Raw genomic sequence first — 27,949 nt, 5'->3', positions numbered from 1 at the left:
CATACTGGCTGGCCTCGCTGGAGCGCCGCGACGCGTCGGTGGAGATGGGGTCATAGGAGTCGGCGGAGCTGGCGGGGTGTGCGCGGCCGGCGCCCAGGGGCGAGGCCTCGCTGGAGCGGCGGCTGGAGAAGTAGGGGGAGATGCCCGAGGAGCGGCGGCTCACGGTGTAGGCCGAGCTGCCCGTGCTGGTGGAGCTGTCGCGGCGCTCCTGCAGGTGGCTCAGCACCGTCACCTCGCCGGCGGACAGATCGGACAGCCGCGGGTTGGGCAGCAGCCCCGCCGGCCCGCCGCCGCCTCTGAAGTTTTCCAGCATGGAGCCTGCGGGAGAGGAGAGGGGTCAGTGCTGGGGACTGGGGACAAGGGGCGGTACACTGCCTGCTTGGGCCGCACTGAGGCTGCCGGGCCTAGAGCCCTGGAACGGGACCTGGCACCCAGCAGGAACCCAGCCAATGATTTCTCAACAACAGGAAGAAAGGAAGGGACAGTTAGCAAATGGTGGCACTCATTGCCAGGGAGGCTAGCGGAAGTTAGGAGGCCCGACCCCAATCTAGCACCGCCCAGCTGGCCCTGCATTCTCATTCGGTCCCATCCTCGGTTTCTCCAGCTGTGGATGGGATGTGCCTCTCCGTAGCACTGGGTTATCCCCAAGAGCCCAGGAGGGCCCTGGCCACAGCCTCCCTGCATCCCCACCATGTACGGGTGGGTGTTGCCAGGTGGGCTCCCCTGGGACTGCGTTTACGCGGCAGGCTGTTCAGGGGGGCTGTCCTGAGACCCACAGCCACGGCGGGGTCGTGTGGAGAGGCAGCAGAGTGGTTAGGTAGAAGACAGCTGCAGGGCAGGCCCGCCGCCAGCCGCGGCTCATCTCACAGGCAGCTCTGGGCCTTGAGCAGCCTCTACAGCCCTGCAGAGATCCATCCCTGGACGTGGGCCATGCCGGGAAAGGTGACCTTGGGTGAGGCAGCTGTCAGCACCCCAGGCAATCTCTGGAGAAGGTGGGGAGTTGAAGGCCATCTGCCGGCAGTTCCCTCGACAGCTGGGGCAACGAATCCCCCCTTCAAGGTGGAGCCTCTCAGGGTCTCCTCTTAGTAACTCGGTGCCACGGTGCACACTGGGCCCTGGAGGGCAGTGTGGAGGCTCAGTGCCCCAAGGTGTCTGGTGCCCGGCGCGCAGCCTGGCACAGTGGCACTCAAGAAATGCCTGGTGAAGACGTCTTCCACCTCAAAGTCTGGCCAACGCTTCCTGAGGCTGAGCACAGGGCTGCCCCCTCCGTGACGCCCTCCCTGCGCCTCCCCAGCTGCCCTGCTTTCTCTCGAGCTACCCTGAGCTCTGTCCTCGGCGCTACTTGCTCATTCGGCATCTCGTAACTCTTGGCCTTCTAACCACAGGGACCTGGAACGTGTCACTGTCCTGCCGAGGCCTTTGCCGTGGTATGCGCGGCAGATGCCTGGTAGGCAAGTGCATGGCTCATGAGGCGAGCAAGAGCTGAGCTGGGTCTGCCTGCCTTGGGGCTTGTGGGGATGCAGCATGGTGTAGCCGGAAGAGCATGGGCTTTGGAGCCACTCAGGCCTGGGCTGAGTCTCAGCTCTGCCACCGATCTGAGCAAAGCACTTTCACCTCTCTGAGCCTCAGTTCCCTGACCTGTGCAACGGGCTTGTAAGATCCATCTTCTCCAGGGCACATGGTGCCCGGTGGGTATGAACCTCATCGTGCTGCCCTGGGCTCCCTCCCACCCCACCTGCACGCCCGGGGCCTCCACTCACCACTTGCCGGCAGCGGGGGCAGCTTGGAGTTCCGGGTGTGTGGAGCCGGCCCGGCCCACGAGCAGGAATCCTTGAGCGACTTGAGCTTCTCCCTCTTGAGCTGCTCGAACCGGTGCACGGCGGTCATGTGTTTGCGCAGCTGCAGGCCACCGGCAGAGGGGGTGGCCAGGGCGGAGGCGTCGGCCCCCGGCGGCGGGTCCTCCAGAGCCGTCAGGTCTGCCAGGCTCCCGGGCCCTGTCCCCGGCATCTCCACACCGCTGTCATTGTTGGGGGCACTGCCCAGAGGAGAGGGCTCGCTGCTGCAGGAAGACTGGGCCCCGGGGCTGGACTGACACAGCTGTGGGGAGCATGGTGAGAAGGCACAGACTCAGAGGGTGCGAGCACCCACTGGCCCCGCCACCCACGCTGCACCCTTGCACACCCGGAGGCAGGAAGCTGCCGTATGGAGGAGCTTTCAAAACATCACTGCCCTGAACCTCGGTTTCCCCAACTGTAAGCGGGACCCGAACTGACTCCTGGAGAGAGTTGGTGGATGGATGGAGACCACCCAGCGAGTAGAAGGCAGAGGGTAATCGCCAGGCACCCACCACCCACCCGCCCTAGCCCCCTGCTATGCTCCTAAGCTTTCCCAGCCAACGTCTGGGCCGGAGCTCTCTGCCTGTAGAGCTTTCAGTATGTGGACCCTTTGAAGCTGAGCCCCACAGAGGCTGCCGCAGCCGCATGAAATTGACAGGAAAGAGAAGACTCAAGTACCCCAACAACAGCGATGGGGGTGGGCCGCTCAATGAAGTAAGAAACAGTGAAGGCCTGCTACCTGCCGTCTGTCCAGCAGGCCGGAGGTGGGTTGCTAGAAAGGGAAGGGTTGACCGCAGAGGGTGCAGCTGCTGGACACAGCCCTCGCCCTTGACCTGAGTGGCCACCCCAAACCAGCCCTCCCTCTGCAACAGGGTAAATCGAGGCGAGAGCTCGTGGCACACGTGTACGGGGTGGAACCCCACAGAAACTGGGCTCCCTCCACCGTGACCTGGGATCTGAGCCCAAATGAGGCTCACCTGGGATGCAGCATCCTTGGTTCATTTCTAACCTGAAGGCTCCCAAATTCCAGACCTTTCCAGGGGAGCTGCACACAGCACGGCCCACATCCCTCACCTTGGCACTCAAGGCCTTCTGTAGGTCAGGCCCGCCCTGCTCCGCAGTCCAGATTCACACCTCCACCCTGCCCTGACCCTCACGCGGGCTTGGACCCCACCGCTTCCTCCTGTGCCTGCAAGCTTGACCCCTGCTGCCGGCCTCGAGCTGTTCCGACGGCCCCACCTGCGATGCCTGCGGTCTACGTACCCGAACCTGCCTTCCCGGCCGTAAGGAGCCTGGACAAGCGCCCCAGCCCCCCTCACTCGCACCAGCGCGCCCAGAGCCCACCCCGCTGCTCCGCTCACCTCAGTACCGTCTATCCTTAGGGGAGGTACAGTCAGGAGAAAGAGGTGGAGACAAAGAACAGATGGTTAGAACAAAAGGGGTGCAGGCCAGAGGGGCAAGGACGCAGAGACAGGACAGAGGGGCGGGGGAAGCTGCGGCGGCGGCGGGTACTGGTTGGAAAGGCAGACACCGGGTACCGCCCCACCCCCTGCAAACTGACCGCGTCGGGGGAGGCATCCCCGTCACCCACGGCCTGCACAGCAGGATGGGACCTGGCACGAAACAGGTTCCGTGGGGGCCCAAGGTGGCGATGGGGGCCAGCTGAGCTGGAGAGAGAAGGGACATCCTTGAGCCCCTGGTGCCGCTGGGCATGGCCTCCTGGGGGCGGGGTATGGACCGGGCCTCTGCTGCGCAGCCCTGCTTACCCCGGAGCGCTCGGTCTTGATGGCTTTGACGTGCAGGCAGTCCTCCACGGCCTGGCTGGTGCTGCTGGCCTCGGCGCTCTCCTCGGAGCCCCGGCCAGGCTCGGCGCCGGCCTCGCTGTCCCCGTTCTCCCTGAGCAGCGGGGTGCGGAGGTGCACGTCGTTGCGCTGCTTCTTGGTGACGTGAGCATCTGGGCCGTGGACCGTTTTCACGTGCTTCCGGAGGGAGCTGGGGTCCGTGTACCTCTTGGTGCAGCCTGGGATCTTGCAGATGTAGGGTTTCTGGAAGAGAAGAGGCGTTACGGATGGGATAGGAAGGCAGACTCCGCGTGGGAGCACCGTCCGTCCTCCCGAAGCCGCGTCCTTCGGCAGAGCTGGCGGCACTGTGGGAAGGCGATGGGCCCCTGGATGGAGCCACGTCAGCCCCACCCCGCAGGAGCCCCGCCCCGCCGGCTTCGCCTGCCACCTTTTCCTGCAGGTAAGCCTGTGGTTAAGGGGGCACCACCACGGACAGGGGACATGGGTGGGAGCTTGTGGAGGGAGGGGACACACAGTGCCTGGTGTGATCCGCAGACCGACTGGGGCGCTGGGCATTTTGGTGTCAGTAGCGAGTGTATTACCTCGTTATACGACTGTGACACAGCACCAACACCTGCTCCCTCTCATGAGGAGAGACAGGTTCAGAGAGGCAAAGACACTGCCCCCAAGTCACCCAGGAGTGGGATGAAAACCCAGGGTTTCTGAACCTTGGTCCTAAGCTCATACACACACACACACACACACAAGCGACATCCACATATAGACATACTCTGTCTACATGCATACAACGCACACAGCTACACACACGTATGCACACACAAGCACACACATCCACGTAAACTCACACACACACGTATGTAAACACCCACACGTGTACATATACTTACAAATACATATCCACACACCCACACACATAATACATACATCCACATCCACACACATGCACATACATACCTGCAAACACACATACCCACACACAGCCCTATCCAAGGCTAGCTCTTGTCTTTAGACACTCTGAGGGGTTCAGATACCTTTGGGAAGTCCTCGAACTTCCTGCCAGCATTGGAGCAAGTCCCTTTGGGGTCCAAAATGTGTCAAAACGTTTAGAAACATCCTTTCCTGAGTCTACCTGAGTGACAGCAGTTGAGTGGCTGGGCGGGGACCGGAAGGCGGGTACAGAGCCACCACGAGCTCCCACCCGACTTTCCTCCCTGGGTTCCCTCAGCCCTGCCTGGGGCTCTGGCTACCTGGAGAGACAGAGGCTGCTCTGCGCTCCATGCGGGGAGGGACCGACAGCTCCGCGGGCCCGGGCGGCATGAGCGGCTGGAGCGTGTCATCCGCGCTGCCAGCCTGTGGCGGGTGGACAGGGCTGCCGCTGCGTGCTGAGTCCCCACACCAGGGGGCGGGGGGAAGTGGCACCCGGCCACCGAATGGCCTATGGGTGTCTAGAAGCCGTGGGATGAGGGTGATGCATTCACGCACGTGTCCGCGGGGCCCCAGGCACGCGCCCGCCCGCTGCCTGCCTCCCTGGGGACGGTACCTCGTTGGAATGGGTGCGGTTCTGGTGCTTGGCGCGGTCCGAGGCATTCGAGAAGGCTTTGTTGCAGCCCTCATGCTCACACACGTACGGCTTCTCCCCTGTGTGGGAGCGCAGGTGCGTCTTCAGGTTCTCCAGGCGGGAGTAGGCCTTCGAGCAGCCCTCAAACTGGGAAGAGGTGGGTTCAGTCAGTGAGGGCTCCCCATATCCACCGCAGGGAGCCTGACCTGGGGGCCCGCTCTGCCCCGCACGTGCAGCCAGGCGCACGGATCTCAGCGACAGCATCTACCTTCCTTCCTGATTATATAAATGACACGTCGCAAAAACGTGGAAGGGACAGGAAAATGACACCGTCCACAGCCCAGGGACAGCCGACACCCAGGCAAGTCTCATTCTGGGGACTCTGCAGTTCATCCCTGCACGTTTTTAAAACCCAAATCGGGAACATCTCGAGCGTTCAGTTACTTATTCTGCTCATTAAAATCAACAGCACATTGTAAAGACTCTTCCCATATGATTACAAACTCCGTAAATGTTCTCGTCAACTGTTTCCCAATGGCACTCCCTGATTAGAACTGTTCTGTGCATTGAATGTGCTGAGAATAAAATCCAGGGTCCTCTGAGTCCCTGAGGGAGCTGGCCATCGTCACCCTCGGTCCCTTCTGCTCCCCGACCCCGATGAGCTCTTCCCGGCGAGTGGCCTTTGCGCACACTGTCCCCTCTGGCTGGAACCTCCTTCCCACCCCCACCCACCCCGGCATTGGCTTGGCCCACTCCCTCTCAATCTTTGAGGTCATCTCCTCCGAGAGCAATTCTCTGATTTTCTTAATTATAATACCACCCTTTTCCCTTTATACGCCCTAACACAGTTTATAATTATCTTAATCATTTTGTTATCTGGCCTTCCCACTAGGATACATGCTCCCGGAGAGCAGGTACTTTCTGGGTCTTGTTCACTTCTGTGTTCCTAGGACTTAGCGCCTGACGAAGAGAAACACGTGCAGTGCTCAGTAAACATTTTAGGAAAGGAAGAAAAGAGGGAGCCAGAGACAGGGGCAGGAAGGGAGGGAGGGAGGAAGGATCACTGCCGGGGGCACCTATTCCAAACACACCGCAACTGCCTCCAGTGTAGCTGTGAAAGTTGCCCCCAGAATAACACGTAAACCCCAACAGGAACTGTCTCATTCTTCACATCCTCCCCTTTATTCCTGACCAGTTTGACTGGGCACACTTGGCTCCAATGCCTTTTATTTGTTTCTGAAGTTCGCAGCTCATATCAGAGGGCTATGGTTTGCTATCACTCGGGGTGTTAAGAAAATAACTTGCTGCAAAAGATCCAGAGGAGCCAGAACAATCTTGCAAAAGGAGGACAAATGTGGAAGACTGACACTTGCCAATTTCAAAACTTACAACAGAACTATGGTAATCAAGCTACTGTATAGCACAAGGAACTATATCCAATCTCCTGGGATAAACCATCATAGAAAAGAACATAAAAAAGAATGTATATATGTGTATAACTGCGTCACTTTGCTGTACAGCAGAAATCAACACATTGTAAATCAACTGTACATCAATTAAAAAAAAAGACATTGTGTGGTACTGGCATAAGGACAGATGTATCGATCAACAGAAGAGAACTGAGAGTTAAGAAATAAACTCATACATTTAGGGTCAACTGGGTTTCAACAAGGGTGTCGAGACCATTCGATGGGGAAAATATAGTCTCTTCAACAAATGGGGTTGGGACAACTGTGTAACAACATGTGAAAGAACGAATTTGGACCCTTATCTCACACCCCCTACAAAAATTAACTCAAAATGGATTAAGGACCTAAATGGAAGAACTACCTTACCAAATGTATACACGTATATATTTATATGTTTATATAAATAAAACTATATTTATTAACTACAAAACTCACAGAAGAAAATATAGGGATAAATCTTTGTGACCTTAGATTAGGCAGTGGTTTCTTAGATACGTCACCAAAAGCACAAGCAAAGAAAACATTGGCCTTTGAGAAAATTTAAAACTTTTATGCTTCAAAGGAAACCATGAAGAAAATCAAAAGAAAACCTACAGAACGTGAGAAACTATTTGCAAATCATATATCCAATCAGGCTCTAATAAAATTACTACAATTCAACGACAAAAAGACAAATAACTCAATTTAAAAATGGGCAAAATATTGGAGTAGACATTTCTCCAAAGAAGATATACAAATGGCCAATAAGCACACGAAAAAATGCTCAAAATCATCTGTCATTAGGGAAATGCGAATCAAAACCACAATGAGATGCAAATTCACACACACTAGGATGACTAGGTAACTGAAAGGCAGGTAACTACAAGTTTTGGTGTGGATGTGGAGAGATCAGAACCCTCACCCATGGCTGGTGGGAATGTAAAATACTGTCACCTTTTTGGAAAAGAATCTGGCAGGTCCGCAAAAAGTTAAACATAGAGTTACTCGATGACTCAGCAATGACCCACTCTGTGACTCTATGACCCACTCTTAGGTATATACGTTTAAGAAACTGAAAACAAAACCACACAAAAACTTGAATGTGAATGTTCATAACAGTGTTAATAGCCAAAAAGTAAAAACAATGCAAATAGCCACCAAATGATTAATGGATAGAAAACTGTGATCTGTCCACAGTGGAGTATTATTTAGCCACAAAAATAAATGAAATACTCATACATGATACTACACGGGTGAACCTTGAAAACATGCTAAGTGAAGGAAAAGACACAGAGGCTACACATTGTATGATTCCATTTTTATGAACTGCCCAGAATAAGCATGTTGATAGAGACAGAAAGCAAATTAGTGGTGGTCAGGGGATGCAGGGGAGGGGGGCATGGGGGCTGATTGCTGGTGGGTATGGGGCCTCTTTTGGGGAGGTGTTGAAAATGTCCTGAAATTGGCTAGTGGTGAAGGCTGCACAAGTTTGTGAATTCGCTCAAAATCACTGAATTGTACTTTTTTTTTAAAAAGGGTGAACTTTATGGTATGTGAATTCTATTTCAATTTAAAAAAACCAATACCTTGCCAACAAAGGTAGTGTATTTCATTGAATCCTGGACACCACCGATTTTAAGACAGACTGATTTCAGAGTCATTAAAATGAGAATGAAGCGTATGTCTCAGAATCTATGAAATACGGTAATTCACAAAGAGCAGTTCCCAGAGGCCTGTGTCACAGCCATAGGAGTGCATCACAGGGCCACCGCTCTTTGAAAGAGGGAGCAATTCCTGTGTGTTAAAAAAGGGTCTCACCTATATTAACACATATATGTGGAACCTAGAAAAATGATACAGATGAACCGGTTTGCAGGGCAGAAACAGAGACACAGATGTAGCGAACAAACGTATGGACACCAAGCCGGGAAAGTGGCGGGGGAGGGGTGGTGCTGTGATGAACTGGGAGATTGGGACTGACATGTATACACGAATATGTATAAAATGGATAACTAATAAGAACCTGCTGTATACATACCAAAAAAAGAAAGGTCTCACCAAACATTGGGCTGGCCAAAAAGTTCGTTCGGGTCTCCCCGAACTTTTTGGCCAACCCAATAGCGTCACAAATCCTGTTGACTCCACAGGGAGACTGTCTAAAAGGTCTTATCACTGCGTTCCCCCTTTTAAAAAAAACTCAACCAAAGTGACTTTTAACTCGTCATCGCTCAATCTGTGACTCTCCAGTGAAACTCTCTTCTGTGCAGAGGACAGGCTGCAGGGAGCCACCAAGCTGGCCCCCTGCCCAGGGTCACCCAGTCGGGTGCGGGCACAGCTGTGCCGTGGGGCTCCTGGTAACACAGACACAACCACAGAGACACCAGCACGCCCCCCAGCCCCCCGCAGGTACCGAGATGCACACACTGCCCCACAGGGAGAGTAAGCGAAGATCTGGGGCAGCAGACAGACAGAAGAAGGGCCCACAGGACCCAAGACTGGGTGGGGGCAGACAGGACACCCTGTCGGCAACGCTTGTCCCCACGCTGTTCCACCAGGTTTGCCCACACCATCCCCATCAGCTGGCCGATGGGCCGGCCCACAGCCACTCACCGTGCACTTGTGGGGCTTCTCGCCCGTGTGTCTGCGCATGTGCACCACCAGCATGTACTGCGCCTTGAAGGGCTTCTGCTCCCGCGTGCAGGCCTGCCAGCGACACACGAACTCCTTCTTCTCCCCGTGGATGTGCTCGTTGTTGATGTGCTGCCGGGAAGAAGCCCACGGGGAAGGGTGAGCCCGTCCACCCACCCCTCCTCCAGACCCCACCTGGTCTATGCAGACCAGCCGCCGCATGGGCCAGCATCCAGGTGCCGGCCACGCCTCCTCGTGAGTTATGTGGGCTGCATCTTCCAATTAGTCATCAAAGTGACCCTCCATGATGGTCAAAGACACCCCGCTCATTCCAGTCTGGGCTCTAGGCTCTGGTCTATGGAGAACTGATGGCTATGATGATGCTTCCAGGCTGCAAACAGTAGGCACTCATTAGGTGTGGTGGGGCAGACATGCACACAGTGGGGGCACGAGCAGCCTCTCCCAAGCTTGTCCCTATGGCTCCAGAAAATTTTAAATAATAATTTTGTTTCTCTTTTAGGCCACGAGGCTTGTGGGATCTTAGCTCCCCAACCAGGGGTTGAAGCCAGGCCCCGGCAGTGAGAGCACCGAGCCCTAACCACCGGACCGCCAGGGAGGTCCCTAACATTCTTATCGTAACAGAAACAGAAATGCATCCTCGTCTCTCTTTTTGACAGTGACCCATGAGATGACAGCTTTGTCCCCTTTTCACAAAAGCCCAGGTTGTTAAAGTAGCCTGCCCAGGATGGAGTCAGCCTGACCCTGACGGTGTGCCCTGGGCACTGTGTGATGCTGCCTGGGGTACAAAAAAGCCCAGGAGAGCAAGGCGGGACAGCCCAAGACGTCCAGCTGATCCTGCAGTGGTGGTGGTGGGGGCCCTTGGTGCCCGGGGGTGGGGGGCATCCCGGGCGCAGCTGGGAAGTGCATGGCCAGAAAGCCTTTCCTGGACAAGTGGGCCTCAGACCCACCCCAGCCAGCACTGCCCTGGGTCAGGAGCATGGGGAGAATTTTTCTCTTTTTCTCAGCCCCTGCACCCACACCTCCTGGCCTCTGCCCTGGGCCCATCACCTGTGCGCCCCCCGGGGGCAGTTTCTCCCTGTGATGGGCAGCAACAGGCCACGGAGGTTTTCTGTCACAGGTAGCAGAGCAAGCCACCCTGAGTAGGACATCTGGTTTTGTTACTTGCTTTCATGGTTTAACTGAAGGCTGCAGTCCTCACTGGAGCAGGGCTCTTACTATTTCTGAGCTTTGGGATGTGTTGATACGTGGGTGGGGCCTGAGGACCTTTATGTCCTTAATCTTTCAGGTTGTCTGTTTAACTGGGGAGTGGGAATGGTGGCATATTTGCCACCACGTCTGGACCCACACTGTCCCATTTGGTGGCCATTCTCCGCCTGTGGCTGTTGCACCCCTGAAAGGTGGTTGGTCCCGACCAGGATGGGCTGTAAGTATAAACCACACACCTGTTTCAAAGACTGAGAATGAAAAAAGGATGTAAAATATCTTAATAATTTTGTGATATATTGAGTGCATGCAGAAAGAATAGTATTAGATATATTGGGTTAAACAAAATATTGATACATGAATCCAATTAATTTTACCTGTTTCCTTTCACTCTGCTTAAACGTGCCCCTAGCTAATGTAAGACTACATGTGGGGCTGGCACTGGGGCTGGTGGTGTCTTTCTACAGGATGGCGCTTCTGTAGACCTTTGCAACCTACAAGGCTGTGCCGGAGCTGAGCATCTGGGGTCCAGCAGCATCTTCTCCCCGCAAGCCAGAAAACCGCTGGGCCCTCGCGCCCTGGGTGACAGGCCGGACCGTCACGCATCCAAATGCTGACATCAAGGCAAGCAAAATCTACGGCGCTTTGAACTTCCAAGGCAATCTTACTATATTAGCCTCACTTTCCATTTTGAAAGCCTTTCAAATGATAAAAATGCTTCCTGACAATACCTTTCATTTTTTTTCTTATTGGTTTGCTTAGCAACAAATTGTTAATAATTGACTAGGGGCTCCAGTTCGCGTGCGTGCCCAGGCCATCCATCTTCCCAGGGAGCAGAGAGAGAGAGACGGAGCTGAGCAGACCAGCCTGCTCCCCACACCCCAACACAGGAACCTGCTCCTTTCAGGGCCAGGTGCAGGCGGTCACCCACAGCCCCAGGACACAGGCAGGAGCCTGCAGCTGGAGCCCTTCTTCCCTCGTCTGGACCCCCTGCCTTTACCTGAGGAATCCCCTCCCCACTCTTTAGCGCTGACCCACTCCTTGCTGAGCGTCTTTTACATCCTCCCCTCCACCTCTCTGCCTGCAACCCCTCCTGGCTCCAGATCTTCTCTTTTCCCCCTTTCATCTATCTGATTTGTCCCATAGCTCACAGCTCCAGTGGCCCCTACTCCACCTCAAGACTTGTTTAACCCACAGAGGTGTTAATATCTTGCAGGCGCTGGCTGGCTAAACTAATCTTATTTCCCTCTTTGCACTGACGGTCAGGAAGCTCCAAAAAAAAAAAAAAAAGATGTGTATGTGAACTCTAGCTCAGAGCACTTGGTTGAAAAATTATGTTTGAGTCCCAGGGGGATTAGATAAGACCCGGCTTTACAGGTTTGACGTCAGTGGCAATGGGTTTGCTGAGAAATTCCAGTCCCCTGGGTGAGAATTTGGGGAGAAAAACCCCAACACCAAAGAAACCTACAGTCTTTGAGAGCAAGCCCATGAGCAAAGGAAGCAGGGGGAGTGGGTGGTGTCTTAAATGTTGGTTTCACAGAGCTAGGGAGGAGGTGGCTCCTGTGGGATGGCTCCTGGGTGTGACCAGCGTGTGTGTGTGTGTGTGTGTGTGTGCGTGCGTGCGTGTGCACACGTGTGTGAACAGAAGCCATCTGGAGGATTCACGCTGAACTCTGGACAATGCTTGTCTCTGGTGGTGAGAAAGGAGAGGGTAGGGGGATTTTTACTCTACATTTTATATACTTCCACAATGCTCAATTTGATTATAAAGAGAACATGTTTATATAATACTTACATAATTTTTTAAATATTTAAAAAATGTCAGGTAGCTAACTCAATTTTACAGTTTAAATTGGTTAAAATGTAAGAGAGTTGCCGAGTGGGGATCTACCCAGCAATTGAGCTTCCAGTTTGGTGTAGGTTCATCTTTACAGACACTCACTCACCAAGGAGTGTGCGTTGGGGTTGGGGGAGGTTTATTCTTGACTTTAAGTTCTTTTCTGGATGGAGAAGAGTGAGCCACTCGGGGCCGGCCTGGGCAACAGGGAGAAGCCAGGAGGGAATGCCCGTGTATGGAGGGCTGCTCTCTGCTAAGTGCTTATGCTGGTATCATGGTCAACCTTCACCCCTCTGTAGAGTGGGCTTCACCTCTATTTACAGAAGAAAAAACCCGAGGCTCACAGAGGTTCAGTCACTTGTTCAGAACCACTTGGCTAGCTGTGGCGGAGCAGGTTGGAAGCCAGGCACCTCCTACCTTGAGCTCCTGTTCCTGCTGTTTGCACTGCATGAGTGAGCCCACAGTGGCTGCTGTTGTAGAAAGTTTACAGGCAGACCCTGAAGGGCACACCCAGCTCCCACGGCCTTCTCTGATCTCCTGATCTGTCAGCACCCAGGCATTATACAGCAGCCCCCTCCCTGTATGGGTATAAACACCCAGCTGCACCCATGTACACTGGGTATCTGTGCATGGTCTCCAAGAGGAAATGACCAACTCCTCCCTCCATGGGAGAAAATTCTTTCAGGTTTCAGGGTCAGGTTTATTGTTATCTTGTGGATGCTGGCTGGCTTACCTAATCTTATTTCCCTCTTTGCACTGGCTGCCAGGAAGCTCCAGAAAAAAATAAAAATAAAAGAAGACCAAGCTCAGAGCATTTGGTTTTGGGTTTTTTTTTTTTTTTTTGCGGTACGCGGGCCTCTCACTGCTGTGGCCTCTCCCGTTGCGGAGCACAGGCTCCGGACGCGCAGGCTCAGCGGCCATGGCTCACGGGCCCAGCCGCTCCATGGCATGTGGGATCTTCCTGGGCTGGGGCACCAACCTGCGTCCCCTACATTGGAAGGCGGACTCTCAACCACTGCGCTACCAGGGAAGCCCTGAGCACTTGGTTTTTAATACTAACTTTACTTTGGGCTTCATTTTATTGTTCCTTTCCTTCTAATTTTCCATTATTTTTGTTAATCTCTTGTACTACATACGTATTTATAAGTCCCCTTTTAGAAACAAGCATGGCCTAGGTAAGTAATCATGCCTTCCACCCACGCAGGAGGTGGCCCAGGCACCTCTGGAGCCCCTTCTCTCTAGCCGGGGCCTGGGCTGGGCCCGGCAGGCTGGCCACGGCGCTCAGGGGCTTACATGCACCAGCTGCTCCTGGGTGTCGTACTCCTTGGTGCAGCCCTCCCAGCGGCAGCTGGTCTCGTAGATGACCACCTCAGCCTCTTGTTTACAGTCATCCCGGTCCAGGTCCTCCTTGAGGTCAGCCAGCTGCTCCTGGGGTGGGGAAGGGGTGGGGGTGGGGGGCGTGCAGAGCACACACACATGAGCCACATCCAGCCACCTGGCCCCGAGGAAAGGTCACTATCAGCCCCGTGAAGGCTGTGCTGAGGACCCGTGGGCTGGCGACCCGTGGGCTGGCCTAGGCGGGGCCACGCCCGTGCTCACATGCACATCACATGCATGAACGCATAAGCATGCACACATGCTGGCTGGCCCTCAACATGGAGTCCCATCAGTCCTGGGTCAACGGCCATGGCAAGGAGAACAGGAGGCAGGAGGGCAGTGACTTTTGCTTATCTGGTGGGGTTTCCCTGGGGAGAGCTGGGGCAGGCCCCACAGGCTCAGGGGGGGCGGCGGGCATTTGTATTTAGAGCGTGTGCGGGGTCGGCTCCTGTCTGGAGGCAAGAGGAAACTCCACACGCATTGGCCTGGCCTTACCCTCACACTGTCCCCTCCTCACAAGGGCACACATGGCACTCACATACTCTCCCAGCATCGGGTTTCCCTGTGACAGCCCTAAAATGCGGATGTTTGTATTCTGGTATGACAGCCGGGCACCCTGACGTTCCACCAGAGGCCAACCGGCTCCCTCCAGGACACAGTGCGTTTGTGGCTGCCCAGATCTGGGCTCATGTCTCCCGGCCACGATGGGGCCCACGTATGCCCGTTTCAAGGTAAAGGAAAGGCCCCTGAGATGGGCCTTCCATTGATCACAGGCACCCGAAATTCCTTTCAAAGAGGACAAAGGCTTTTCTTCCCAAACCAGCAACAGACTGAGGGTCAACCCCACAAGGTCCCCCATCCCAGCTGACGCCAAGAGAGCTGGCCGGGGGCCGCTTCTGAGCCGGGCACACGGGGAGAGGCACAGATGGCCAGGCTGGGAAGAAGGCCCGGCGAGGCCTCCAGAGCAGGCTGAGGCCTCCCCAGTATCCCCTGGCCTGTGGAGCAGGCTCAGAGCAAAGCCAGGCAAAGGGGCAGACGTTAGGGGGACCTGCTTTACTTCCAAACTATTTCTAAAATGGCAGGAATGTCTGTCTTTCAGAGAGCCTCTGGGGAAAGCATTTATATAGCTCAGCCTAAGGGGGGGCGGACACCCTCTCCCCAGAGACAGGCACCCCAGTTCCCAAAGGCTACAGGGACTCAGTGAAGCAGAGGCTGCAGCCTCCATCTCAGCCTCCCTCCTGAAGTTGAGTCCATTTCTCGGAGCAGAAACTGGCCTCGTGACCCCGCCGTGGCCGGTGCGGACTCGCACCCCAGACTGGCTTTCCACTGGGGCTGCAGAGGGCTCTCCAGGGGGTGGGTTCTGAGTGCTGTCTCCCAGAGCACCTTACAATTAATGCACGTGTTCTGGAAAAGGAAAATGACGTGTTGTCCAGTAAGTCCCTGGGCAGTACTGGGCCCACATTGAAAGGAGGGGCAGGAATGCCTCCTTCCCGAATCTCTAGTCGTCTAGCCGTGGGAGGGCTGGGGCCTCCTAATGCCTCTGCACTTGCAGAAAAACTGGAAATAGACGTTATTACTCCTCAAGCTGCCTGCCCTGCTTATTTCAGAGAAGACTGGAAGAAGCTGCCACGTGGACGTGCTCCGAGGAGAGTTGCAGGGGCAGGGGCTGGGCCTGGGCCTCCAGCCAAGCAGCACCCCAGCCCAGGAACCCAAGGGCGGAAGCTGAGAAGGGATTCGTTCTGTTGCACTTGCTGCCAAGAGAAGGCCCGTCCACCTTGCAAAATGAGTCAGGGAGCAAAGGAGTCAGGACACTGAGAGACACGGTGACAACCTCCGCGTGATACACGGCTGTCCTTCCATGACACGAGGTAGGAGCGGAGCTGGGCAGGAGGGTGGGCTCTGTGCAGCCCCCCGGGTTGAGGGGGAGTGTGGGGGGCTCCCTGGCGCTGAGCGCCTCCCCGCAGCCCTGGCCCCACAGCTCCAGTGAGTTTATCTCCCGTGGACACTCACCGTCCTCATCAATTTCAACGGCCCCTGATGATGGCCAGCCGCGCGGAAACCATGCATCACGCAGGGATGTTCTGGTGTCAGTGAGGGGAGTAGAATTTGTCACCAACCTCTCTGTTTGCCTGACAATAACAGAGCCCAATATTTCATAAAAATTAAGTGCCTGGAGCATGCCCTGTGGCTTACAGGTTTGATAAAGGATGGTCCGGCAGATGTAGGGGAGAAGGGGACCAGAGGCCCCGAGCACCCATGGTGTCATAGCTGTGGATTCCGTAGTAAGGGGTGGAGACCGGGCCGCCACGAGAGGCCTGCCGCAGAGGTCAGCACGCGTGCCGTCCCCTCCCCTGGAGCTGGGGCTGTGTGCCTGTCGGCTTGGTGTTGGAATAAGTGGCAGGATCTCCAAAGAAAGACACCTGCACGAGGGTCTCAGCCCCACGACAGGCTCATTCTGGGCTGCGGGATGCTCTGTTCCTCGCCCTCCCGCCAGGAACTGTCCCCCCTCCCCACCCAGGCACTGTAACACTCACCCCCTCAAACGTGCGTTGAGTCGTTAGAAAATAATATCCCTCGGTCACTGCGCACCAGGCCCTAGGCAAACCCAGTGACGCAGAGCCAAAGCAGGCTCTGTGCCCAAAGTGCCACCTCTCCAAAGCTTACCGTGCAGTGCAGGAGACAAAGTGACCTAGAAGCTGGGTGGTGGTGGGGGGTGTCTGGGCAGATGTGAGTCCTACTATTCAGGGAGTAGGGCAGGGTTCAGATTTCCAGGGAGAGGGCGCAGACGCAGGGGGCGCTGAGCCATTCAGGGGCCATGATCAACTCAGTTGGCCTGGGGCTTGTGCTGCAGGGACAGACAACTGCAGCCCTCCCTTCCTCCCCCTCCCTCCCCCTCCCTCTTCCTCCCCCATCCATCCCCTTCCCTCCCCTCCCTCCCACCTCCATCCCCTCCCTCCCCCTCCCCCTCAGGCAGGCGGTTGATGAGCACATGTGAGGTGGGTGCGGGGAGCTGGGGACACAGTTCTGGTCCTCCCTGAGCTTCCTGGCGTGCCTGCCCTGCCCTCTCTGGTCCACTCACTCACTCACTCATTCATTCATTCATGCAGGCTGCCGTCCATCACCCACTCTCAACAGGATCACGGCCCCAAGGCAGCTGCCCTAGGGGACGAGGCCCGGCCCCAGTTCGAGCCCGGCCAGGACAGCCGGCAAGTTACCTGCGTCAGGGTGAGAGGGGAGGCTGGCCGCAGGCCCTCGGCCTCGGTCTTGACCTTGCTGCGCTTGTGAATAACGAGGGGGTTGACGCTGCTGCTGACGGCCGACTCGCTGCTCTGCTTGCCCTGGGAGAGGGTAACACAGGGGGGGCCCCCCAAAGTTCTGCTTGGGCTTTACCCTGGTCCCTCCGCACTAGGCCGTCCGGGCCAACGCTTGTGTTTGCAGTTTCAGAAACTGAGTCACCACACAGCTTGGTCCTCTGGCCTGGGGCACAGCCCGGGAAGCCCAGGGCCGCGCCTGCCAGCACCCTCCTCCTACCACGCAGCCCCCCACCCCCACCCCACGGAGATGGAGCAGAGACCCTCTCTTTGAGAAATGCTGGGGACCCCGCTCCCGGGTCAGCGGCCTCAACTTCTCAGCCCTCCCAGGCAGGGGTGGCTCTGGGTCTGAGGACAACAGGGCCGGCCAGTCCAGGGAGCAGGACAGAAGAGCTTGGCTCCTCAGGACAAGCGGGTTAGAGTTGCGGTGTCAGGGGATGTGACAAAAGCCGACAGCCACTGTCTGGGGGAGGTGCTAGGTGGCCGCCTGGAGCACTGGGGAGAACTTTCCAGAAGAGGGCCGCTCCTAGACCGCACGGCCTCCGGTCTTTCCTCCCCAGCAGTGGTCACTTGCAGCCTCTGCCCGGCCAGCTGGGTGGCCTGGGCAGCTGCTTCACCTCAAGGACGGCCACAGTGAGTGCTAACCAGGATCCGGGTGGACCCAGGCTCAGTGACTCCATACCGGCGGCAGCCCCGCTCCGTAGGTGTGTGAGCTCAGGCTGAAAGAGCCTTCAGGTAAGTCAGGGTTCAAAGCACCATCTGATTCTGAGGGCTGTGCCCTTCCTACTATCTGATACCGTCTCTAGGACTCCAACTGCATTTCCTCATCTGCAGAACAGGACTTTGTTCATTCGTCAAATGCTCACAGCACCGAGCATGCCAGGCGCTTGTGAGCCGGCCTGGGCATGTCAAAAGCCCGTTGGGAAGGTCAAGTAAGATGGCCTTGGGTAAACTCATGCTCTCAAACTAAGCTGTACAATATCAATTACCTGTTTCAGCCATCCATGTTACATGCTGTGTATGAGGTCCCTGTATGATGCCTGACTCTGAATGCTAGGGTTTCTCCATTTAGTCGTTATGCTTATTGGACAGGCAGCCAAAGAACTGAGGCTTGGTGCTGGCCCATGGTGAGTGAGGGCAGTGTGAGGACCTAGCCCCGGCCTCCTGACTGGGGATCCAGCTCGAGGCCCGTTTGATCACGTGGCCTCTGCCCAGAGGTACGGTGCCAGCCAGACCTGTGCCCAGAGTCCTTCCACAGGTTCCTGGCATGAGACGGCCATGACTGGCCTTTGCTCGGTGCAGATGAGTACCTGGTGTCCCCCCGCCCCCACCTACCTGGTTGGCATCACTCAGACAGTTGCTGCTGCTACTGAGCTGCGTGGACGTGGCATTGATGGAGGTGAAGGCCATGGGCTGCTGGGCCAGGAAGGTGGGCGAGGGCTGGATCAGGGGTGGTGTGTGTCCGAAGGCTGAGCCCAGGCCCCGCTGCTGGCTCAGGATCTGCTGGTAGGCCACGGGGTTGATGGGGTGCGGGAAGGTGAAGGCCGGGCTGCAGAGAAGGGCAGACAAGGTGATGGAGAGGGGTGGGGTAGGGTGGGGGCAGGACTCTGTGAGGCCCACGCTTCCTGGGCAGACAGGACCCTGCCTGGGGATCTGGATGGGCACGCTGCTGACTGCCCCATTACCGTGGCTTTACCCACTCAAGCAACCGTGGCTCCCCACTGCCGGCCGCCTCAGGCCTCCACTTCTGTGCGTAGCCCCCAGGCCCTGCCCCAGGACGCAGCCTTTGTCCCTGGCCCTTCACTGCTCTGTCGCCTGAGATGCGCCCCTGCATCACTGATGCTCCCCGACTATTTGAACCCCGTTCTAATGCCGCCTCGTCCAGGAAGTGTGTCCCGAGCCCTCCGGTTCCTACTGTCCTCTGTCTTCTGAGCTCTACCACGCCATACGGGCCAGGGGCAGGACTCTGTGAGGCCCACGCTTCCTGGGCAGACAGGACCCTGCCTGGGGATCTGGATGGGCACGCTGCTGACTGCCCCATTACCGTGGCTTTACCCACTCAAGCAACCGTGGCTCCCCACTGCCGGCCGCCTCAGGCCTCCACTTCTGTGCGTAGCCCCCAGGCCCTGCCCCAGGACGCAGCCTTTGTCCCTGGCCCTTCACTGCTCTGTCGCCTGAGATGCGCCCCTGCATCACTGATGCTCCCCGACTATTTGAACCCCGTTCTAATGCCGCCTCGTCCAGGAAGTGTGTCCCGAGCCCTCCGGTTCCTACTGTCCTCTGTCTTCTGAGCTCTACCACGCCACCTGCATACGGGCCACTCTTTCCAGAACAGGACACTGAGGGAGAAATGGTGCCCTCCGAGGCTAAGTCACAGAAGATGATGCCGGGGCTTCCTCCTTGCTCTCTGGGGTCACTCCCTCTGGGGGCGGGCGGAGGGGGAGCCAGCCACCACGTTGTGAGGACGCTCAAGCAGCATGTAGAGGGGCTCCCGAGAAGGGGAACTAAAGCTTGTGCCAACAGGCCCAAGGGCCAGCCATCCTGGAAACAGACATCCAGGCCCATTCAAGTCTCCAGGTGACCACGGCCCTGGCCGACATCTGGACTGCAGCCTCGTGAGAGACCTGAAGCTACGCCAGTCTCACGCTCCTGACCCTTGGAAATGGTGCGAGAGGCTAACTGCTTACTGTGTGAAACTGCGGGGGTTTTTTTGTTTTTGTTTTTTTTGTCACACAGCAAAAGATAACTGATATAACTGTTATCATCCCTTATCTCCAGGTCCTTGGGCTGAGCTCTCTTGGCATGCCTAAGCTCCTCTAACCCTGGCCTGTTTCAGGAGGACCAGTGTAAGGACATGGGTTTCAGCCAAGCTGGCTGGGGTCTGAGTCCTCTGAACAGTCGAGGGCTGCGCAGAGGGGACGGGGCGGGGGGTGATGGTGAGGTCTGCGTGTGCTGTGATCACAGAGGGAGACGTCTGCCAGCCCAGAGACGTGCAGGCCAAGCCAGTGTCACACCTCCAGCGGTCCAGTGCTGGTCAGTGACACTGCTGAAACACTAGAAAAGTCTCCTTTGACTTCATGATGGAATTTTTCACGACAGGACCGGTAAGGGTTACTAAAAAATCACTTGGTGGGTGAAAAAGAGGCCCATGAAGCTGTACCCAAATGTTGGCATGTTTCGACGTCATCACTACTGGTTTTGCATTCCTAGAATAGTCGCAAGTAGACTGACTTACAAGTCCTATAAACAACAAGGTCCTACTGTAGCGCACAGAGAGCTCTATTCCACATCCTGTGATAAACCATGTGGAAAAGAATATGAAAAAGAAAGTATGTATGTGTAAATCTGAGTCACTTTGCTGTACAGCAGAAACTAACACGACACTGTAAATCAACTATGTTTCCATAAAAAAACGCCCAAAAACAAGTCCTGTGTTCCTCCCGGGGGGCCAGTGTGGACCCTCTCCACTGGGCCCCAGCCCAGCTCCCATTCCTGGCCCCGGCTCGCGGGCTGGGCTCACCTGAGAGTGCCGGCCGACAGGTGCCCGTAGGAGCCGCTGGCAGCCGAGCTGCTTCTTGAGTTGTTGATGTAGGCCACCAGCGAGTTGGGCGAGGTCCGGATCATGCGCTGCAGGTCAAGGCTGGCGTCCGAGAGTGGGGAGATGGACAGCGCCCGCTTGCGGCTCAGGCGGGGCGTCACCCGGGGGCTGGAGAAACGCGACACTGCAGGACAGCCAAGCCAAGGCGTGTCAGCATGACCACTTGTAGGGGTGATGTGACGGGGGAAGGGGACTGGGGGTGGGGACAGCCTGATGGGCACTGCGGATCTGCCCTTGTCCAGCTGGCGGCTCTGGGGCACAGGCCTCTCTCGGCCTCAGTTTGCTCATCTGTATGATGGGCCTGGTCCACACCTGATGTGCTGAGGATCTGTGTCAGTGCCTGTCCTGTCCGGCATGCAGAGGCCGAGACCGGGTCCAGCAACGCCTGAGGCACAACAGCCAAGTCACAAACCGTAGGTGACCTGCTCGGTGGCCTCTCACATAGGGAACCCACCAGTGAAGCCAGCAGTGGGCCAAGGAAGCACGGCCCGGCCAGCACCCAGCAGCCCCTCTGCCCTTTCTGGACCCTCCCCGGGGCAGCCACCAGACTGGCCTCTCACCCTCAGCTTAGCGTTGCCTGTTTTGCGTATTTGTCTATTACGTAAATGGAATTATCAATGCTTTTTCTCAAACAGCTTCTTTCGTCCGACATTATCGGTGAGGCTTCTCCACGCAGCTGTGCGTGGCAGGAACCGGCGCCTTTTTTATTGCTGTAGAGCATCCCAGCGGGTGACTTTTCCACAGGAAGGAGAGGGAAAGGAGTCGCGTGCTCCAGGGTCACGGATCACGTTGCGACCAGGATCGCCCCCAAATGCCCTGATTGGACGTTCGCCAAGCAGAGGCCCTAGACTCCTGGCCGGTCTGGGGTGGGGAGGACGCAGGATGCCATGGCAAAAGGCAGCCTGGCAGCAGGCAGACGGCTCTCCAACACCGAGGCCCTTCCCTTCTGGAGTCGCCTGGGCCTCGGGGACCTGTTGCCTTAAACACGCATGCACGCACGCACGCGGTGCCCTACCCAACTGCCCGTGGGCGTGCTCTCCCCCTCCCCATACATAGACACGGAGCTGCAGGGAGGGAGGAGGACCTGCCCCCAGACCGGGCTCCCTGCTCCTCAGGACCAGGGGCCCCAGACCGCTCCTCCTGACAGCCCCTCCTCTCCCAACCAGGGTTCTGGTCTCCCCTCTGGGCACACAGGAGCCGAGAAATGGTCTGACCACATCGCTGGACAAGAATCCACATGCCAAGGTTCCCACCCTGTCCAGACCCTCCGTGGGCCCGTTTCCTCTTTGTAAAGGGTCCCCAAGTGCCGACCTCCAGGGCTGTGCTGAAGAGTGCATCAGCACCCACACCCGCGCTCGGCGGTTCCCGGGCTCGCGATGCCCGCCTTTCTCCCTCCTGCCTGCTCAGCCCTGCCCAGACCCCATAGGTCCCCTCCTCCAGGGAGACGCAGGATGTCCTGGCTGCGGGGTTGCGAGTCAGTGTGCTGTCTCCACCACTGCAGGAGAACTGAGGGCAGGAGCAATACCCTGTGACTCTCTGGGCCCGCATTCCCAGGACCAACCGAGCCCCTAGAAAGCCCACCACCACCAACAGAAGCAGCCTCGGCCGAGCCCCTGCCCACTGCCCCCTGCCCTGGGGGGCAACCACGCCCAGCCCTCCCCCCACCCCATCCTTGGCTGGAAAATCTGGGAAGCCCCTTTAAGGCTGGGCCACCAGAATCCTCCGGCTGGAAGGGGATTCTGGGGTCGTCTTTCCTAACCATCTCCTTTGTGGATGAAGGATGCTGGGTGTAAGACCAGCTGCCCCGGGTGGGTACCCTGTACGTACGTCTGTACAAGTGCACGTGTGTAATCACAGACTTTGTTTTCAACCGGAAAGGATGAAGCGCTTGTAGGAAAGCTCCCAGCTGGGAGAAAAAGGTGAGTTCCTGAGGGTATTCTTTTCCTTGAACATCTTTGTTTTTGGCCGTCCGTTGATTCTGTTGGGTTCTGAGGCCTGGGGCTTACAGATCTTTTAGCAAGCAGAGCTATGGTGGGTTCACGGAAGGTGCTCCCATTTGGTGAACACCAGCTCATTCTGCCCCGCAGAGGGGCCTGGGAGCATGGCTGGCACCCAGGCCAGCAGGTGACACACTCAGGCCGTGTCACCACCTTTGTCTTGTGGCGGGAAGGACCCCAGCCCACACGCCTAGGGACACAACGTCGCACAACCTCATTCTGCCTCACAGGGTCCGACGGAGCAGCCCCTCCCCAGCCGGCGCTTGGGCTGTGCTGCAGACACAACCACCCATCTGAACAAGCATCCCGGACCACAGAGATGTGTCCTGGCCCATCAGCAACTAGAGACAGCGTGTGTCCCTTTGGTGTGGTGTTTGGATAAGTCCCTGCTTCTGAATTCTGGTGCACGGAATAACCCAGCGACAGCCACCCCTTCGTGACATTCAGACCCACTGTTGCGATGAACAGCCATCACTGCCCCCTGAAATGCAAACCCAGCTGTGCAGATAAGAAAACGAGGCTTGGGGAGGTTAGCAACTTGCTCAAGGGCAGGATTTGAACCAAGGTCCAAAGAAGCCCTGCTGTGTGGCTTTTCTCTGTCCTGAGTGTACCTTCAGAGAGGTGGGGAGAGGCAGGGCCAGGAAGACGCTCTCACCACAAACAGCTTTTAAATCCTCACTTTAGCGGCTCTGATAGTGAACTTCCTGACAGCCAGCTGCCTACCTGGCCTCCTGTGTCTGAAGGGCAGCCGCAGTTCAGCCCACACTGCCCACCTCCTGTAGGGCTGGGCTTGGCGGGCGCCCGCCACCCATAGAGCAGCAGAGCGGGGGACCCGGGAGTTGGCCTGACACCCGCCGCCCCACCTCCTTCACAGTTGCATCTCTCACTTCCACCGGCCCAGCCCCCCACCTGCTTGGGGCATCCCGGGGCCCTTAGTTAACTGCTGTCCGATACACATTCCTAACTGCGGCCAAATCAGATCACGTCTTTCCATTTGCCCACCCCAAACCTTTCCAGAGCTCTCACTGCTATTAGGGAAAAGGCACAAGTCCTCAGCGTGGCTTACCCGGTGGCTCCGTGGGTGCCCCTGACTCCCTCTCCAGCCCCCTGCACAGGGCCTTTGCACACACTGCTTCTTCTGTCTGCAGTGCTCTGCCCTCAGCAGGGTCATCACTTTCCCCAGGAAACCATCACTGACCTCCTGGAGTTGGGCAGGTCCCCCTGGCACGCTCTCAGGGCACCACGGTCCCCTCTCTGTGAAGAGGTGCAGCTTGGGGGAGTTCGCACCTGCTCGTGTATGTCTGGTTGCTCCTGTTTCTCCCGCCTCTGTGAACTAGGGACTCGGTCCCCGCCGCTCACCGTTATATCCCAGCACTGGGCTCCGGCTGGCTCGGTGGTGAGTCCAATAGGAGATGCCGAAAGCCGGGCATGGGGCAGAGGCGAGGTGTGTCAAGGGACAGTGGATGCTCAGCCATCCAAAGTCGGTATTTACTGAGCGCCCTGCGGATGCTCGGGACTGTTCTAAGCATTTTCAAGTATAAAGCCATTTAATCTTCACAACTGTTCTATAAAGAAGGAACTATTATGAGCCTCATCTTACAAAGGAGAAGACAAGTAGCTTGGCCAAGGCCACGCAGCCGGGGGAGGTAGGGAGTGACTGGAAAGCAGGCAGCTGGACACCAGAACCGCCGCCGCACTGCCTCTGCTCAGGTGGGGAGGGTAGGTATCAGGGGAGGGCTCTCCTGGGTGCAGGGGCCTAGGGTGGGGACACCCCTCCCCCCCAGTGGGGGCACACAGACAGCCTGACACTTAGTGGCTGCCCTGGGGTGCGTTTCTCAGCCTGCTGAGCCTCTCTTTGCCCATCTGCACAATGGGGGCAGCGCGGTAGGTGTGTCCTGAGGACACAGGGGTAGCACCACGGACAGTGCCTTGAACCCAGCAGATCTTCCAGAATGAAACTGTGAATGAACACGGCTTCTTTAGGGGCCAGGAGGACTCTTTGGTGAGCAGGGTGAGCTGAGAGCTAATGGAGAAAACGACAGCAAATCTAGAGAAGACGACTGAGCCACAGTGGAGGACATCTGTCCCTAAACACTCATCCGCCTATCCGGGTGTCCTCCAAGCTTCTTAAATTCTTATTTACTGGGTTCACTCCTTGTTCATCCTCACTTTGAAGGCAACTCTGAGATAAAAGTGAATCTTCCAAAATACTCCTGTTACTTATGAACTGAGTGATAAATGGGAAAATACAAGATGGGGTAGATCTAATATCATACAAAGTAAGAAATACACACACATCTTTGCAATGCACTCAAAAAAAGATTTTGCTACTAATATTTGGATTCCCACCCTCTCGTGTGCCCCTAAGAAGACGAAACAGGCCAGATCTGACAGTGATATTCATCTCTGTTACTCCCTCCCCTCAAGGGAAATATGTTTATTAATGCGCCTCTTCCCTTGATAAATTACTAAATAGAAAGAAAAGCCTGGCACTCATTTCCTGTGGCTTCTCCTGTGATTTATGACCAGGATTGGCAGACTCGTCATGTCCATTCATCTGTGGATGCCCCCGTTCTGAGAGCCGACAGCCGCTGGGTGACCAGCCACCTGCCTGCCCTCACCTGGGCAAACGCCAGACGCCACCTGACCTGGATGCTGTTTTGTCCGCTAGCTCTTTCTTTTGCTCGTTCGCGCGTTAGTTCACACACCCATCGGGCCCTCCTGCGGCAGCCTGTTTGCCAGGCACAGGCCTTGATGCTAGGGGAGCTGCAAGCAAGGATGCTCAGCCCCGTCTCCTGGAGCTCAGCATCTTGGTGGGAGGTGACAGTGGCTCTGGGCAGGATTACTAGACACCACCAAAGCAGGGTTACCCCAGGTTAGCCCAGAGTGCTCGTGGGGGCGGGGGAATCTCTTGCCCTGGGATAGTCGGAAAGGGCAGGAGATGCAGAAACAGGCCTGGGACCCGGGCAGACGCAGGTTCTGACCCTGCCTGCCAGCTCTAACTGGGTGTCTTTGGGCGAGTCACTGGACCTCTCTGGGCTGTTTCCTCACCCAGAAGATGGGCCCAGAGCGCCCACCTCAGGGTCACTACGGACTACCGAGCAGCGTAGCGCCCACCGTTCCGGATGGGCCTCCTGTGGGCCCAGGGCCGGGACGCACCTTCCCCAGGTCCGGCAGGGTGCAGCCTCATGGCAGGGCTTGTGAGCCCTGACCCCCACTGCTTAGGGAACATTCCTGCGTGGCCCAGCCCCCCTCGCCCGGACTTTCTGGACTCACTAAGGAGATGCTCTAAGGAAATCCAGCCCGAGGACCTGGACCTGGCCCACACTTGGCTGTTCACACCCGCTCTCGTGGAGGAGTAGAAAGCACCGAGGCTTTGGAGCCCAGAGGCGCGGGGCTGAGGCCTATGAGCGCATTTCCCAGGTCTATGATGGAGACAAAGAAACTTAGGGCTCTGGGCTCGAGGCTCCTCACCTGGAAAGTGACTTCGTGACGCTTGTCTCGCGAGACTCTGGGGTGGCTTGCCAGATGAGCCGGACACACCATTTGGCCTGAGCCTGCCCTCAGCACTCTGCCCGTCATGTCCCTCCTGTCGGCAGGCTGGGTGCGGACGCCCTCCCAGAATGGGGCCTCTGGCAGCCCCTCTGTCAGCTCCCCTGCCTCTCAGTGGCGTGATCAGTGTAACTGGTTCCTGAGACCTCCCCGGACCCGCGGGCAGCATAAGGAACGGGTGTCGGAACGGAGGCGACATCCGAGTGAAATGAGTGTCGATATGACAATAAAATATACAGCTCGTAGGAAATATGGGCTGTGAGCACACAACATTTCACTCGGAAACATTTCAAGCTCCTCAGAGTGGTGGGGCAGGGGGTGGCGGCTGCGGCTCCGCCGTTAAATCACCAATGCTCAACGGCATCACGCGAGAAAATTCCATTTTAGGGTTCCAGTGACAAGCAGTGACCTCCCCGCTGTCTAGAGGACCACTAGGCAGAATAACCTCGGACTTCCGGACTGGTTATCTATCACCTTCCAAAGCCACATCACTCCTCACTCTTCCGGCTATAAATCAGCCTCCTTAAAGAACAGGGGCAATGGGCCTTCACTGACCACCTGGAGGCCGGGAGGCTGCCGAGAGAGGGAGGGCGGCTTCTGCTGGAGATGCCCCTTGTCCCGCCCACAGCCCGGCCCTGTGCTCTGCGGGGGATGGAGGGCTTGGCTTTTCCATTCAGCAAGAACTCCTCCAACTCCAGCCTTGCCGCTAAGGCTGTGGCATCTTCCCCAGCGTAGGACACACACACGACCCAAAGGAGATCGTTTAGGCATCACGGAGACACAGACAGGGACATCTTCCCCAGATATTATGGGGTTTCCCACTTCAGAAAATAAAATAAAGTTCTATTTTAAGGTGAGTCTGTTAAAAATATACGACTAAATAAGTTATCGTGTAGGTGGCACTTGGCTAAGGTAAAACTGCGGGTGGTTTGCCAGCGGGTGGGCTGGGGACACTGCTCTGCCGGATGTGGACCTGGGTGGCCTTCCTGACACCCTCTCTCCAGGCCTCCTCACAGCCGGGTGCCCCTGGTCTCCACACCCCAGCTTGACACTCATCACCCCTGGGATGTTCTCTCCCCCAGGGCTCTGCCTCCTCTGGGAATGTGAAGTGCAGGTGCTGAGGAAACAGGCCGAGTAGGCGGGGCGGCCTCGGGACAGGTGTCCTTTGCGGCGACAGGGAGCTTCCACAGAGCAGCCCCCCTGGAGCACCGCGAGAGCGGGGCTTAGCATGCTGCGTTGCTAGCACCTGGCACCATGCCTGGCATGTAATAGGTGCTCAGTAAATACCCTCATTCATGAATGAATGAGGAGAGTGAGTGTCCGTGTGTATGGTGTGTGCGTGTTTACAGTGTGGATGTGTATGTGGTATGTAGGTAGGGTGTGTGTGTGTGTGCACGAAAAAGAGAGAGCGAAGAGACACACACACGGAGTCTCCCCAACTCCGCACAAACTCTCAGGGCCCCTGCACGGGCAGAGAGCTTACGTGTCCCCATCATGTTTATGGGCAGCTTCCTCATGTGAACACACATGTCCTCAGAGCCTCAGGGCCCTTTCCCAGGTGGTCCCGTGAGCCCCGCTGCCCGGGCCCCAGGCCTGCACACCTTTCCCTGTGAGAGTCTGAGCACAAAGAAACTCGACTGGAAGACCCACTCACACCTCCCTGGGGTGGACAGAGGCTTCCCGGGAGCATCTCTCCCCAGACCCGTGCAGCTGGGACCAGCCGAAAACACCAGAGCTGGTGGGCTTCCCAGTTCCCACGGCCAGGGGACCCCCCCCCCCCCC

At 56.8% G+C, this 27,949-nt stretch overlaps 1 protein-coding gene across 1 annotated transcript in view; it reads right to left on the bottom strand.

The window, feature by feature from the left end:
* The window catches only part of GLI2 (GLI family zinc finger 2), a 186,046-nt gene that overhangs the window by 2,315 nt on the left and 155,782 nt on the right, over window positions 1-27,949 (bottom strand). Inside the window, exons 5-13 of the mRNA XM_007469662.1 lie at window positions 20,541-20,742; window positions 18,356-18,569; window positions 16,925-17,047; window positions 13,626-13,760; window positions 9,254-9,403; window positions 5,178-5,342; window positions 3,602-3,880; window positions 1,761-2,097; window positions 6-318 (exon numbers count right to left, since the gene is read on the bottom strand). Coding sequence (XP_007469724.1) covers window positions 6-318; window positions 1,761-2,097; window positions 3,602-3,880; window positions 5,178-5,342; window positions 9,254-9,403; window positions 13,626-13,760; window positions 16,925-17,047; window positions 18,356-18,569; window positions 20,541-20,742 — 1,918 coding nt within the window. The remainder of the gene's footprint in view (window positions 1-5; window positions 319-1,760; window positions 2,098-3,601; window positions 3,881-5,177; window positions 5,343-9,253; window positions 9,404-13,625; window positions 13,761-16,924; window positions 17,048-18,355; window positions 18,570-20,540; window positions 20,743-27,949) is intronic.

Source organism: Lipotes vexillifer, unplaced genomic scaffold (assembly GCF_000442215.2).
Source record: "Lipotes vexillifer unplaced genomic scaffold, Lipotes_vexillifer_v1.1 scaffold1607, whole genome shotgun sequence".
Lineage (NCBI taxonomy): Eukaryota > Metazoa > Chordata > Mammalia > Artiodactyla > Lipotidae > Lipotes > Lipotes vexillifer.
This window is presented reverse-complemented; position numbering and strand designations above follow the sequence as displayed.